The following is a 16,546-nucleotide window of genomic DNA, read 5'->3' as shown; positions in this document are numbered from 1 at the left end:
AGCGCGGGCGGCGCGAAGTCGAGCGAAAATGAAACTTTTCGACCACTCGCATCGCTGTCAAAGATAACTTCAATCAGTTTTTTCTAAATATAAAATAGGACCAGACAAGTAGCATTTTGTTTCGTATTATAATACAATGCAAGTTTGTTTTTGTTTATGCAACAAATGGTCGAGTACCGGGAGAGTCTCGAGCCATGTCCTGCATTTACCTAGATTTCTTGATTAGGGCTCTGTTCATGATAATATTACTGCCTTAGAGATTCATGAGCACTGATATATCACTTTAGCTTGACTTAATATTTGCCTTTAGTGTCCCTTTAACCCCATCAAGGCCGTCAGTCAATCAGCACATCGCATACGTCGAGCCGCGTAAAACAGCTCGAGTTCTGGATGTATTATCCGGCAGCGGGGGTGCTGTTGTGCCATACCGCGTGCCTATCATCGAGGCGACGGGAGCTGCCATACTATGTGCACCACGTGCATATCAGCGAGAATACGGGAGCACCCACTTCTCCGCGACGTATCAAGAATTCGACGAGGGGGACTTCCAAGAAGCACCCAGCCATCTCCGAGACGAATCAAGAAATCAACGCGAGTGACATCGGCACCTGCCAAACTGGATCCTGCCGACGAGGTGAGGCAGGTTGCGAACGTAGTTCCCGCGCCTACAAGGGCGCCCCTCGCGGCGGCGAGCGCGGAACCGGCAGGATAAGACCGGCCCGCTTGCGTTCGGAAAGCCTGTCTGCGCGCTGTTTCGCGCGGAGCTGTTGCCTTTTCTGAGCAATGGCGAAGTGCAACACGAGCTGTTGCGTAGTGGGCTGCAACAGCACGTACACCAAATCACGAGGAACAAAGTTTTACAGGTTTCCAAGCCGACCGTATGAAGCAGAATGGCGTCAACTCTGGATAGCGCTCGTCCGACGGCATAAGCCGTTTTATGTTCCGGCGTTATGCCAAGCGCGTTAACGCTGAATTCTTTGCTTTTACAGCAATGATGGCAGCAACGGGACACCTGCAGTGCGTACCAGGATATACAGCAAACAAAGTAGTTTGTTCCCACACTGTACCGCAGTAAAGCAGCGGAACTCTTTCCAAATCCTCTCCCATTCAAAAAGCGCTAGGGCTTGCCGAGAGGTTTGATGAGAGGTTGCAGCTGTTTGAGCTGGCATACACCCTTCTGCTCCCAGCATATCAACTAAGGGGCAGTTGAGATAATCAAAATTTTTGACGGCGTGGTTTATTGGAACCTCCTTTGCACGCACTGGAAAATCGCAACATAAAAGTATCGCACTTCCACTAACTTGGGCGAAAATATTTTCCCAACGTAGTCTAACACAACTGGTAAGGTCCTCCCCTTTTTTGTGTTTGGGGAGAGCAACGTTAGAATACCTCGGGTAGGTCTTACGAGTCGTTCGTACGCCCCACGTTCTTGGATGAGATGTTTTAAATTCGTATTTGCCGTCCTGTATGTACAGGGAAACTACCGCGGCGTCCTTGCACTTCCCTGCGATGCCAGCACGGCAATCGCAGCTTCCCACTAGGATTTTTCTGCTTTCACCGATCTTCAAGAATCAATGTCGCCTATAATTTCATGCGTCCACACCGTAGAAAACGAAGTAACTTACGCTGAGCTTCACGCATCTCGCTGGTGCGTTATTTTTCGTTTGCGGAATACACCTAGCAGTCACTTCCGATCAGTGCGAGTTTAACACTTCTCTCAAGTCGTAGAAGTGCCCCACTTCAAATAGACGACTTCCTTTATCTAAATTCTTTTCACGAAAAAAGCTGTGGAGATCTTGTAATTCCCAAAATCCGGTAAAAATTAATATCGGCACGCTGTTTCGCGTGCACCAAACACGCAGCGCGGGCTGCTGACACCGCGAGTAATCCTACCACATTCGCGCAACTATTCGTGAGATGGCGCTAGGGGTCGGAAAGACAGGGCGCCGGCTAGCACTTGCAACGTGCTTCCCGCCGCCCAATCGGTCTGATGCGCTCTTGCAGCTACCTGTACGTTATCATTCACTATCTGTAAATACTGTATAAAGTTTTTCGTTTCTTCTTCAACTACGGAAAGAGTCCGTCTCATCCTCCACCCTGAAGTCACAACAGGGGTCAGTGACGACTCGGTCAAGCGCCTAGATGCACAGAATGAGAATGTTACTGTCGATGGCGATTCGAAGCTGTATTCTCGTTTGTGTCGGGCACCCGATATGTCTTACCACATGGTTGTAGTCCCTGTACATCGACATTATTGCAATCCCTCTCTACATTTAATGACGCTGTGGCCAGGAGTCCAACTTGTAGCCTTGTGATCGCGACAGGACCACATAGCCATGAGCTGCAGCAACTGCGTTTACTCAATGACAACTTCATAATGGAGGCACAAGCTGTACATCTTTAGAACAACACTATTAGCGACCTTGGTGCAGTTATGCTGCCATCAAAAACAAAATGGCCATTCTCACTGCAGGAAGAATGTAAACAAGCTCGTTGGCATAACTGGTGCAATTAAATTACATTCAACTTGTATGCACAAAAGCAAAGCCAAATGATGACTGATTTAGGCAAGACGTTCATACAGCATTTTCATTTTTATAAACAAAACAACTCCGTATCAAACACCTTTACAACAGTACTTGTACAACAACACGTTTTCATGTTGCAGCTGCGGCGGCAGCAGCGGCAGCAGCAGCTTTATTTGCACTGGCAAGTGCTGCTCTTTGGGCCCGATTCCGCTTGCGCCACTCGACCCAAGCTGCCACTTCTGGTTGGCGAACATCACCTTTCTGCTCCAGCTGTGCATAGTACGCTTCACGAAGCACTCGGAAAGCTTGCAGGTTGGCATAAGGGATTAACGTGACGGGGTCGAAATAGCGTGCCGGCAGACGCGTGATGGGACACACACTGCGGTTTGCTGGCTTGGGCCGGCCCCCGGGAAAATGCTCCTTCAGGGTGGATTCATCTGGGAATGTGATAAAATTGCGGGAACACCGCGCCGTTGAGGCAACGGGTCCTTCTACATCCACTTCTTCAATAAGCGGCATGGAGATGGAGTGGTAACGTATCATGGGGCCTCGATTCGTGTTCTTGACAATCTTGGCTTTTTTCTTCTCCAGCTCGAGTCTTTGATACGACTCTAAAGAGCGCAAGTTCTCCTGCTCTGTAAGCTTGGCCTCCTCAAGCAGCTCCTCCTGAGTCGGATGCCACGAGTGCTCTGCGCCAGACCTGCAGATTTTGGAGAAGTGGGTTTCATGCAACTCTCAGTTATATGTAGTTCACAAGGACAGCCTCAACAAACTGCTGCGTAATATCTTTTCACACACATAAAAACATACTTGACAAGCCTTTGATTGACTGAAAGCTGTCATACGAGTGATGAAAACCTTTTATGAAGATTTTATTTTCAAAAAGCTTTAGGTGTGCATGCATATGCACATTTCAGGCCAAGCCTCGCTCGACACAAGCTACCACAAGCCTTGCACAGCCATATACCATCGTTCCCATGACAGCACAGTGCCCCTTAGGAAACTCACTTGTGGCACTTGATTTCCCTTAAGATAATATTCTAAGAAACTTTACGGTCCCACCATTGGTAAAAGCCACAATCAATCCAGCAGCAACAGCACTAAAATTTTCGATGTTGAGTGGCTGAAATTGTGGCCCTGCAGTTGCATTATGACTCCATAATAATGGGTGCATTCAGTTCAGCCACAGTTACTGGCTTTATTTTTATGTGGCTAGACCAATGGCAGTCATTGCATGTGTAAATTGGGAAGTTCGTTATCTGGAAGATATTTCCTCAGCTGCAGAACCATTCAAGATGGCTGTACAAATACGTGTAATTTTCCAGTTAATTCAGAACTTGGCAGGCAAACTGTCTATACATGTGTTGTTTTCACAACACATAAAAAAATAGTCATGAACAGCAGTGCTGCAGGCACCATCTTGTGACATTGTGCTAAACCAGAGCCCACACAATCATTACTTCAATTATGAGCTCATCTTACTGAGCTGCTGGAATAAAGCACAAGAGCAACATCATCTTTTATGTATAAAAGAGTTTCTTTTTCTTTGACGGTAGCGGTAACACAATGCAAAAGCATTTTTAACATATTGCAGTTGAACAAAGCACGGCAAGATGCCACCACCAGGGCTGCTGGTGGTGGTGGCATTTATTAGATTAAAACTCTAATAAAGTCGAACACCTATAGACTGAATGCCTCTACACCGAAATGACCTGTTGGTAATATGTGGAATTTTAATTTTGAATGTTTATTTGCTTGCAAAGCTCTATTTAGGTGCACATTTGTCACTTATAACACTTCGTAACACTTCTGTATCACCCACCTACTATACTCTCTGCTGAGAGGGGCACTAAGAGAAATAAATAAAAATAAATAACAAAGTATTCCATGTGTCCTGGCCAAGCTCCTACCTTTCACATTTTTTGTGACTGGCTGCACAGTGAACACCACAAAAAATTAGGTTGTTGATACAATGACGAAGTTTAGGCATTCGCAATAGCTGACGAGCACATATAGCAATGCCATTGAGCTGCATGCACAAGGGAGCATCTGTCAACATTGTAATACAGATTACACAGGCAAGTTCAGGTACGGTATCTACAGTAATTAGCTATGGTAGCAATTCAATGACCCAACAAAAGAAAAAAAGAAAGAAAGAAAGACGGCCCAGCAGGGCAAACACTGATGTCCCCCACTAGCAGGGCCTGCCAGCAAGAAGCCCAAAACGAGGCTAACATTATTCACACAATACTACTTGTACTCCTATGACTCACCAGTGGCATTACCTATTGCTACACTATATTTGGAAAGAAGCAACAGCAGCATTTTCAATTCTGCAGCTGTAGCTTCCGTCACTCCTGGGTTTCACAGAGGAATGTGCTGTGAATCCAGATACTGTGTAAGGTTGACTAGAGTTGTACATTCCATCAGATGAAGTGTGCAGAAGAAATTTAATGAATCATTTCACTAAGTTTTTCTTGGGTTCATGTTAAAAATGCATTTTTCTTTTTTTGCTGAACATGCTCATTCTGATCTATACGGCGTGTGATCCAGTTTGCAATATTTACAACGAAGTCACCTGTATAACGAAGGATTTTGGAGGTTCCAAGTGTTTCATTGTAAAAGTGCCCGACTACAACACAAAGTCAGACAAATGTGCGCACTTTCGTGGGTGCCGCTGCCTGCGTTGCTCCTCGTGAGCCTGCCGCCTGCGCTCCGTTTCCTGGCTCTTGGCCTGGGTGGACCTCCGCACTGACTTGCGCTCAGCCGATGGAAAGGCATTCAGTGCTGAGCTGTCTTCCTTGTCAACGGAGCTTTGAGTGCGGCGTCTTTTTGCTGGTTTCTCTGCTTTCTGTTGCTGTTGGCAAAAAAAAGGTGTGCCATGACATTCAATAAAACAGTTTTCCCAGAGACATCACCCTATCTTTAAACACATGGGGCGGCATATTGGGAGTCCTAAGCTGCATGCAGGTAATTTTTACATCTCATGAACTTATGTATTGCTCCCATAATGTCACTGGCTGGCCCCCTTTTCTACCTAATGATGTGACTAAGTTTCCCTGAAGCCTGTTTCACAGACAGATTCTGTGCGACTCCAGTCATGGCAGCGTTAGAATACGCAGCAACAGCAATGAAGCCAACAACTTCAAATCTCATAAAAGAGCCCTGCAGCGCTCATTCAACAAAGTAATTTTCTTGGTCGCAACACAATACTGTCATGAACATCTGAGCCAAAAATTATTCCTGCACATGAAGCCACGAACCCACAACTTAATTCAATAGGCTGCCTGCCTTTTATTCAAAGGGCCCTGAACCAACTTTCGGGCTTGGTCATCAATCAAGAAGGGTGTCTGGATCAGTGCGCTCCTTCCTACTATTATTGTGTAGATTTATTTATGCAGTTTAATAAACAAGCTGGAGTAAGCAAAAGTATGCTTTCGAATTTCAATAATATTTACATACTTCCAAGAAGAAGTAAACTATCATCTGCTCACAATTGGCCGCCAGCGTAGAAATTAAGCTTTGGCCACTCTACTTATCGGTGTCATAGCTGTCGGGTCTCGATTATTTTGACTAATTTTGCACACTCACTACCTCGAACCATGAAAAATTTGAGGTCAGACCACATGCACACTTGACAGCACGTGCCGACTTCTGGCCGCTCCTGGTTAGATGCCTTGGCAGACTACTTCAGATTGATACCCGCCGTGGTTGCTCAGTGGCTATGGTGTTGGGCTGCTGAATACGAGGTAGTGGGATCGAATCCCTGCCACGGCGGCCGCATTTCGATGGGGGCGAAATGCGAAAACACCCGTGTGCTTAGATTTAGGTGCACGTTAAAGAACTCCAGGTGGTCAAAATTTCCGGAGTCCTCCGCTACGGCGTACCTCATAATCAGAAAGTGGTTTTGGCACGTAAAACCCCATAATTTTTTTTTTTACTTCAGATTGAGCTATTGATAGTGCTTCAAAATGAGTTGGATGTGGCTACTATCCATCGATCAAGCTGGTTCAGGACAAAGCCAGTGTGCACCACGTAGCACAGCCAGACAGGAGCATATGAGCGCAAACACACACTCTAGCTCTATCGTGCACAAAGCAAGTGCTGTTGTTGCATGTAGCTTGGGGTCTGCTATGTAGCATAGATGCTGCATCTGCCGCAATGAGTCCACTGGCTGAGAACACTAAAGCTCGCTGAGGACAATTGCATTCAGCATGTTTGGTGCATCATGGACACCAAAATTGGAAATAATGGCATCTATGTCAACATGCAAAATCACATCTGAACTATTATTACTTACAGGGTGCACTAAAAACCCGGAAGAAGAAGAGAGACAAAACGTGAGCGCTGACTCACGACTAAAGGTTTATTGTATTCAAACAGCCATAAGTGGTTAGCCGTATGTGGTCAGAGATATGGTCAGCACTTGTGCTTCGTCTCTCCTCTTCGTCCGTTTTTCTAGTGCGCACTGCAAGTAATAATAATGCAAATGTACCGACTCGCCCAGCTAGCTACCGTACTGCAAATCTGAACTGCACACCACAGTGACATTCAGTAGGTGGAGCATTGTGGGCATGCCCTGCTCCGCTGTAGCCTTCGCAGTGCAAGGCATTGAAGAAGCAGAAGCACCACAAAGGACATGTTTGATTGCCAATAACTCTGCTCCTGCTTAACGCAGTGAAGTACTTTGTGCGCCAAAGTATTTCTGAAATAGCCCAGTTTAACTTGGAATACATTTCTCCACTTCAATAAAAGTGGTTCAAGGCCCCTTTAACTTTACAAGCCCCGTCACTTTCTTGACTGCGACAGCAGTTTAAACTGAGACCAAGGCTTGCTGCGCCCATCCGTCCTTTCCCTCACAGAGCCGTCACACCATCATTTCAGCATTGAGCTTTTTCTTGGATATTGTTACGTGGAGGCAGGTCCAAAAGCGCCTTCTTCCTCCACACTCCTCTGGAGGAATATTATTGTAACATGACCCCCGGCTGCTGAAGCACCGTCACGGTGCTTGCTGCGTTGTAGGGGAACAGTAAAGTTTAAGGTGGGACACGTGAACATGTGCAGGTGGCGAAACGGAGGGATAGGAAGACTTGAGTGGGCCAACGTCTTAAGTGATGTCCGTTACACGTCTTAAGACATGATATGGTCCGGAGTACCCAGAAAGCAATTTTTCAGAGTCCAACATGCTGAGTTGGAGTCCACAGAAGCTGTTACGACTTTGCACCGCTGCCACCACTATTACGACTTTGAGGTGGTCCCGTAGCGCTCGTCACCCGTTTCGTGACAGAGCGTTGGTAGCGAAGACTCCGAGTCAGGCTTCGGTGAGAATAACCAAAGGGACTTTATACATTATATACAGGTCATTATACAGGACAAGATCGGATCGGCACAGGGGCCGAGAGCTCACAGCAAACGCGACTGTTCCCGCACGGCGACGTCCGGCGAAAACGCGTGACACATCTTACTCCACTCGAGAGCGGCACTCTGCTGCCGGTGGGTCGGCGAATCTGGTTTTCCAGGCGGCCGCGTCCGGCCTTATAATGCCCCGAGAAACCATTGTCACTCAAACGGCCCAATACAAAGCCAGCACTCAACGGTCGTCCGAGAGGTCCAACCAGCGACCGCGCTGGCCCCCCGGTTCAAAGTTGGCGGGCACGGTGACCTCCAGGCAAAGGGAGGTACGGCGCCGGGCTGTCTGGCACTTGGTTGCACGTTTGGACATGTCGCTCGCCGATGCTTCTCCGCAGGGCACCGCTGCCTGACGACTCAGCATCTTGACTTGTCAAGGGAGAATTAGGGCGCTGTGCCTTTCGGCGTAGCCCCGGATTTGTCCAAAGGGCGTTCGCAGGATAAATTCTGCATCTTGTAGATTCGGAATCCGGGCTTGTGGTAATGGCACAACAAAGCACAAGGGCACCCACCGTATAGATAATGCCTTGATGACAGGAGTCATATTGGTGCCTCTGGTGGTTTTGCAATATCATAAGCCGATGGCGAGCAATCTGGCATGCCTCGTCAGGTTTGGAAATGGTATCGTGGACATACTCAGTGTATATTATTACTCAGCGTATATTATTACGATATCACCGAGCGATGATCAAGGGACGAGCCGCTGCAAAAACGACGACGAAGTGCCCTTGGCGCGAGTGAATGTCGGCCTGGCGCTCTGGCTCCAGTCCAGTGTAAATAGCCTGTAAATAGCCTCTTTCGTCTGTGTCTTTTTACACGTAACATTCTGGTGGAGGTCAGCGATCCCCGTCCTTGCCACGGAACTCCGGAGTGGTCGGTACATTGAGCTTGTCACCATGCCTCTTGGTGACGAGCTCGCCTCTGCAGCGGCTTCGGCTGGTCCAACTGCTCCAATCGTCACGGTTGGCCAACATCGCGACCCTGGTGTGTTCTCTGGCCTGGAGGGACAGGACGTTGACGAATGGATCAAGCTATATGAACATGCCAGCACTTTTAACAGGCGGGACCCAGCCATTATGCTCGCCAATGTCATCTTTTATCTTGGCGGCACCCCACGTGTGTGGTACCAAACGCATGACAACAAGATAAGCAGTTGGGACACTTTCAAAGAAAAGCTACGGGAACTGTTCGGCGACCCCATTGGCCACAAGGTTGCCACGAGAAAGGCTCTTGCGTCTCGTGTTCAGACATCTACAGAGCCGTACGTTTCATACATCTTCGACGTCTTGGCTTTATGCCGCAAAGCTGACGATGCTATGTCTGAATCAGACAAAGTGTCCCATGTTCTAAAAGAAATCGCCGACGACGCTTTCAATTTGCTTGTTTTTGGCAACGTATCGACAATCGACGCCATCATTAAAGAATGCCGTCGCCTTGAACAAGCCAAGAGCTGCCGCCTGACACACCACATCACGTGGCTACCCAACACCGCTGCTACGTCGACATGTGAGGGTCGACCGCGTCAGGCCACCACCTGTGACGACATCACCCGTATTGTTCGCCGCGAGCTCAAGGCCGCCTGTTTGCCAGCTTTCTCCGCAACGCCTCCCGATCCGCCAGCCACCACGATTGCCATGATTCAGGCCGTAGTCAGACTGGAATTTGAGAACATGGGTCTGAACTCCATGTGTTCAACATCTCAACCCAGCATTTCCCAGTTCTCTACCAGCCCTCCTCGTCCCCGACAGTCCTTTTCTACCACATCTCGCCGCAACCCGTCCGAATGGCGTACCCCTGATGACAGACCAATCTGCTTCCACTGCTGTCGCATTGGCCACGTCGCTCGTCACTGCCGCAACCGTTGGCCACCGCCTCCTCGGGCATACGCCGCAACTTATTCCCGCACCTTTGGACCTTCTGTTCCCTATGCCACCCGCCATGAACCCACTGCCGCTGATGCCCCTGCTCCGAACCTTCGCTACAGTTGCTCGCCCTCACCTCGACGCCATCAGTCTCGTTTGCCTCAACCCCGCCACTTCTCTTTGCCGCCTATCGCCTCCCGGGCCCAGCTGGAAAACTAGGCATTGCAACTTCTGGAGGTGAAGCTGCGTTGTCGACACTGCCCTCAAGTGCTCTGCTCACGTTAAACACGAACCAAAACGTTTATGTTGATGGCTATCCTGTCACGGCACTCATCGATACAGGGGCACATCTTTCTATTATGAGAGCTGCCTTCCGACGACGACTGAACAAGCTCCTCACCCCAGTGTCAGCACGCGTCGTCCGCGTTGCGGATGGCGGTACTGTGCTTATCATCGGCATGTGTACGGCACGTGCTAGCATCGCCGGCCGCCACACTCCTGTCCTCTTCACCGTGATTGCTCATTGCCCCCACGACCTCATTCTCGGCCTCGATTTTCTCTTCGCACATTCTGCTCTTATCGACTGCTCTGCCAGTACCCTTTGCCTTGAGTTGCCGATTATCGCAGAACCTTCTGACGCACCCCAGTGCCGCCTACACCCCACCGGCTTTATTCGCCTGCCGCCAAAATCAAAAGCCTATGTTGAACTCTCGTCTTCCTCACCAGTCCCTGATGGCGAGTACCTCGTCACTCCTCTGCCCGACATTCCACTACAGTATGACGTTACCGTGCCACACAGTATACTTACCGTTACTGCGAACTGCACTTTCATGCCTATCTTTAACTTTGGATTGGCAAAGCAAATCCTACCGCAAGGTATTTGCCTTGCCAACGTTGATTCTGTCGGCGACCATCACGTGGCAACTTTATCGACCGATGCTTCTTGCGAGCTTAGCAGGCCCATCGTGCCAGCCTCGGCCGCCTAAACCAAGATACAGAAAATGGTTGCGACGGACCTGTCTTCTGCGCAGGCTGAAGACCTTTATCAAGTATTATCGTCCTACAGAGATATTTTTTACTTCGACGATCGCCCTTTAGGCCAGACGCTCGCGGTCAAGCATCGGATTCTTACTGGCAATGCTACTCCTCCACGATGCTCCTCTACGAGGCGATGCTACGACGAAGCACCCTTGGCGCGAGTGAATGTCGGCCGGGCGCTCTGGCTTTAGTCCAGTGTAAATAGCCTGTACATAGCCTCTTTCGTTTGTGTCTTTCTACACGTAACAGTATCTTTGGCAAGCATCATGTCAACCTCCTTTTGTATGATGTGGCACTCAGCTGGTGATGCCCGTATGGCTGTCGGTGGAACGGATGGACATCGCCAGTGCTTACGCAGTGTTTGACAGTGCAGATTTGACCCAGAGAATGGTCACAAAGGTCAAAGACATCCCGATAAGAGGAGAGGAGGCGAAGGAGATAATCAACTTGATGGGGTGAAAGGTCTGGAGCGATCATTTTGTTCAAGTCAGCAGAAGACAGACCTAGTGAAGAAGATGGGATATAAGCGGTGTGCGAGTGAGCAACATCAGGTGGAGACAAGGCTGAGATGATGTAGTCATAGGAAGGGTTCAGCATAGCTAGTGAAATGCCCTGTGGGAGGACTTGTGAGCACAGCCTGAAATTCAGCACAGGAAGGCAAGCAAGATTGTCACATAGAGTTATAACAGCGTGTGAAATACCAACACTGTGCATCAACAGAATGGCAGTAATGGGAGCGAACACATAGTCACCATCAGGTACTGGTGGAGAGGGCGTAACAGAAACCCAAGTCACGGCTTGTGGTGGCAAACGAACGTGCTCGGCAGAACAGAGTCGACTGTTAACTAGTCCAGGTTGATCCATTGCACTTGGTAGGTCAAGCTGTCCAGTACCTGGGGAACAATCAATGAGGGCAGAATGGGCGGATAAAAAGTCAACAACGAGGATGACGTCATTGGAACAGCAGGTGAGGACGGTGGACAAAACAGAAGTTTGGCAGCCAGCAACACTGACACGTGGGGTACAACATAGGCCAGCTACTACCATCGGCCACACGGACAACACGTGATGAGGCAGGGGTCATAACTTTTTTAAGTGCTGATGGAGATGAGAGCTCCTAACAGAAATATGGGCGACGGTGTCGATCAAAGCTGTAAGAGGTAGGCCATCCACTTCGATGACGATCAGGCTCTGATTGGTAGGGAGCATTAATAAAGGAATTTGAAGACAAGTCGTAAAAGCAGCATCACCTGCAGGCGCTGCAGCAGTCAGTATCTCGAAGGAAAATGCACGGAGTAGCACGGGGATGGGGAACGCGTAGGGAAGGTGAACGAGAAGGTTACTCACCACGGTGAGGGCGAGCAACTGTACTGGGCGGCAGACGTGTTCGTGACAGATGGTTCTGGTTCAACTTGGGTTGTCATCTGGTGCTGGCTTTGAGGTACATAGCAGAAGCTGGAGAAGCTTGTTCGGAAAGGCCCGGGCCAAGGACTTTGGCAATACCACAAAATGTGTGCGACATGTCCACTTCGGAAGCGAATTGGTTTGTCATCAGGAGTCCTCCACGCATTCGGATTGCAATACTTGGGAGTAGGACAATGGCATTGCAGAGGGTTGAAGGTGGCCGAAGGGTAAATGTCAGGACGGTTCACAGAACGGATGGTTTGAATGCCCATGTTTGCCAGTTCTTGACGAAACGGATTGCATAAGAGATATGGTCGGTTGGGGATCACTGGGCTCCCCTCACACGAAATATGTGGGCGATGCAGGTTCAATTTCATGTCGAACAATTCAGGTGATAGTCTCTGACCGTGATAGTTTCTGCGGTGCTATACGAACCTCACATGTTGATTTCACTGCCGTGTTCGGAAGGAGGGTGAAGTTGTAGGAGATGCGTAGGCTTTTAGCATCTTTGAAGCATCAACCTTCAGCAATAATCTCATTGACTGCTGAAGAGGCTTTAAATACTATTGGGTTAAACACATCGTCCGCGATTCCTTTGAATATGTGCGCGACCTTATCGCCTTCTGTCATCTTGACATTAACTTTTCGGCAAATGGCCAGCACACCTTGAATGCATGTCAGGTACAACTCAGTAGACATCTGCACACGTGAGGCACATTCTTTCCTGGCGGCATACTAGCAGCCTGCAGGTTGGCCAAACAACTCATGAAGTTTTCTCTTACATATGCTCCAGCTTGTGAGCTCCTCTTCATTGTTATCAAACCAAGCCTTTGCTCTTCATTGTTATCAAACCAAGCCTTTGCAATTCCTTTTAGATAAAATGTTACGTTCGCCAGCATCAAGATCTGGTCCCACCTGTAATGTGGCCAACATACTCATAGAGTCGAATACGGTCATTGAAGTCATCGCCATCAGAGCCAGGAAAGATGCAAGGGTTGGAGCGAGGATGATGGCTGGCATGGTCGCCACTCCTGACGCAGTTTGACCGCCAGATGACATGCCGAGAGTGGCAACTTGGCAACTGCTGTGGAGCTCCGTCTTGTGTCAGACCCCCAGCACTTCCAGCAAAATGTTACACGGAGGCAGACACAACAGGGAAACGTATTTACAATATATTTACAAGGAGAGCAAGCACTGAACCATATGGTCGAATGCACGCACCAGGTCCAAAAGCGTCTTCATTGATGCTCCTCTAGAGGAATATTATCATAACAATATTAAAAAATAAACACAGCAGTTTATTTTTGGTTGTGCAGAAATAAAAACAATGACACTGACAGTGGCAAATGCTCTTCCTGGTGTGGTTAGCACATTCCCATCTGACAAAAGGAATGTCAAAAGAACATGGTGGGACAGAAACATGGAAACGTACCAGTACGTCAGTGACGCTGAAAGGGCTAGTCACTAATTACACAGGTTTCAAGCCATGCCCTTATTTTCAGCTTCACCCTCACTATGTGGCAAAAAGAAAACAGCTTCATCAACTCTACAGAATTATGCAACTGGGAGCCAGATGTGCTAACCCCTCAGCTAGTGCACAACATTTATGTTTAGCAACATTGGCTGAGGTTTTCCGAACCAGGTAGACTGTGCTTGTGCCGGCATCTGTGCACATATTCGAGAGGATACAGCAGGCAATATTGTACCAGACAAAGTACCTCCTGCTGCAGTAAATGACTTCAGATCCAAAGCAACCTCCTGAAGTCTGCCGATTCTTTTTCTCATTACTATTAAGTGGGAGTAAACATGATGGCTACTGGGCAGATTTTTCTGAATGTCAGGACTAAGTAAGTACATTCAGCAATAGCAAAAGTCAAGAATTTTTATAACTTGAGGAGTGGTAGTGCAATCTAGTAGTGGTTAACAATACCACTGCACCAACGCTGTAAGCCTTACAAGACTGGTGCTGTTATGTCTCAAAACGGCAATAGACATTACTTAGGTGCTTCCTACAAGGCAGCCCCTTTCATCAGCGCCCACCCAGACAGTGACGCAGCCCTGGTGCTGACTGCTGATGGGTCAACAAAGAAGCTCCCTTCAAGGTGACGACCATCAGCTTTTGTAGATGCGATAACAACCGTAAAGGCCAGGCTTCCCGGGTAGCTGCAAGCTGACCTTCATGGAGATTCCACTGATTGATGCAAGGGGTCCACGTCGAGGACTTCCATGGGAACTGCATCAACTTCAGGTTCCCAAATTACCATGTGGCTGCTTTGCACGCGGGGGCGATCGTGCAACATTGGAGGTGGAGTCTGGTGGAGCAGTGCGACCGCATGGGTGATATTTTGCTAACAGTTCGATGATTATGACTGGCTGAGACACAGTCATTAGATTCCCTGGTCTAGTCGCCTAAGGAAGACAACTGTTTTAAAAGCAGATGGTGGTGGTGGTGGTGGTGGTGATGTTGAAGCAGGCGGGGTTAGCCTGGCATACATAGCCGGCAATTGTTCCGCCTGATCCTCCTTCGAGTTGAGATCAGGGGTGTGTCACCAGCTGTCGATGAGCCCCGTGTCTCGCAGGAAGGCTATCAGCAGTCGTTGCGCTCTCTTCCTGCACGCCGCGGGCCCTCCGGGGAAAACAACGTCCTCAAAGGTCCTGTGCGTGAGACCGCTTTTTTGTAGCTTGTCGACCATCGCTTTTCTTTCTGTGTCGAACTGCGGGCATAGCCAAATGAAATGTTCGATGTCGCCAATGTCACCACAGAAAGCACAGAGTGGGGAAGCGCGAAGCCCAGTCTTGAATAACCAAGCTGGGGTGTATGTGGAGTCGGTCCTGATGCGGTATAAAAGCGTCGCTTGTTCGCGTGTAAATCCATGAGTCACACAGGGTTCGTGTGGATTCTTGTGCATCTCTCTAAAGTGAAGGCGGATTGCACCCTTAGAGTTTTGAAAAGGTTTTGGAGCTTTCACTTTTGGGACACATGTAAGCGCTAGGCGTGCAAGGGCGTCAGCTTCCTCGTTTCCATCAATTCCTACGTGTGATGGAATCCACTGAAACCTTATGCTAAATCCTTTGCTCGTTAGGTCGTCAATCAGTGCCAGAGACTGCCTTGTAAATTTCTCTAGAGGTAGGCCCCGATGTAATCTCTGTAATGCTGACTTGGAATCCGTCAGCACCACGACATCACGTGCAGAGAAGGCCCGTAGTTTCCGCAAAGCCGCGGTGATTGCGGCGCTTTCTACTGTTGTAGAGGAAACCACGCGATCCAGTCGGCCAGACCATGACACATCAAGGGATGGTATGCAGAATGCCGCTGCACAGCTATCTGTTTGTGCGCACACCGAACCGTCTGTGTATACTTGTAGGTGGCTTTGAAACACAGTGCTCAAGTGGTTCAGCACAAGAAACTTGGCTTCGGCAGTTGAAATGGTGCGTTTCGTCGGTAGGTGGGGTACATTAAGGCTGCAGGTAACGTCCGGAAAAGACCATGGCGGGTCAAGGCGGCTTTGTTTAGGCCATTGCAGTCCTAAAAATCGGAAGGTGTTCAGCGCCGCATGAAAATGTGAGCGAGTTCTTGCTCTTAGCCGTCGGAGAAGCGCCGTGCCAGCGCGTGACTCGTCCAGCCTTAATAGCTGCGTCAGCAAGGCCTGAGATGCCAAGAGGCGGAGTGGGAGAGACTCTGCCTCATTAGTGACTTTCTTGTTTGAAGCCGCCGTTGGAACTCCCATCGCCAAGCGAAGTCCCTTTCTGTGCACTGCCTCCAAGCGCTCGAATTGAGTCGCTGACGGTGATATCAGAGGGAGCTGATAGAGAACGCGGCTTGTTATCAGTGCAGCGTTCAGTTTAAGCATGGATATAGGATTGTTTCCCCAACGTACACCTGCCAATCGACGAAGTGCGTTGATTCTTTGCACTGATGCAGCCACAACACTTTCGACCGCACCACGCCAAAGTAGCTTGTTGTCGATGGTGACGCCCAGGAATCGAACATGAGTTGCACAAAGAATTGAATGCCCTCTGATATTCAGCGTCAGACGTGTTGACTTGCGTCTCACTCCCGGGAAAAGCATGAAGGCAGATTTTTCTGCTGATAAAGACAGGCCAAGCGTCGATAAGTGGCGATCGATAGTGGAGATTGCGGCCTGGGCTATCCGGGCCAAACGTTTGTGTTGGTACCCCGAGATCCAAATGCAGATGTCATCTGCGTAGATGGACATTTTAACTGCCGTCCGACCTACTTTCAGGGCATCTGGGAGGCTGGCCATGGCAACGTTAAAAAGCAAGGGAGACAGGACACTTCCTTGT

At 48.9% G+C, this 16,546-nt stretch overlaps 1 protein-coding gene across 4 annotated transcripts in view; it reads right to left on the bottom strand.

Annotated features, from left to right (window-relative positions):
- Positions 1–2,579: 2,579 nt before the first annotated feature.
- The window catches only part of YL-1 (Vacuolar protein sorting-associated protein YL-1), a 28,008-nt gene continuing 14,041 nt past the window's right edge, over positions 2,580–16,546 (bottom strand). For all 4 annotated transcript variants that reach the window (XM_065446149.2, XM_065446150.2, XM_065446148.2 and 1 more), the window contains exons 4-5: positions 5,192–5,385; positions 2,580–3,228 (exon numbers count right to left, since the gene is read on the bottom strand). In XM_065446149.2, coding sequence (XP_065302221.1) covers positions 2,658–3,228; positions 5,192–5,385 — 765 coding nt within the window. In that variant the 3' untranslated portion in view covers positions 2,580–2,657. The remainder of the gene's footprint in view (positions 3,229–5,191; positions 5,386–16,546) is intronic.

The sequence above is a fragment of the Dermacentor albipictus genome, chromosome 4, assembly GCF_038994185.2.
Source record: "Dermacentor albipictus isolate Rhodes 1998 colony chromosome 4, USDA_Dalb.pri_finalv2, whole genome shotgun sequence".
NCBI classification, from domain to species: domain Eukaryota; kingdom Metazoa; phylum Arthropoda; class Arachnida; order Ixodida; family Ixodidae; genus Dermacentor; species Dermacentor albipictus.
This window is presented reverse-complemented; position numbering and strand designations above follow the sequence as displayed.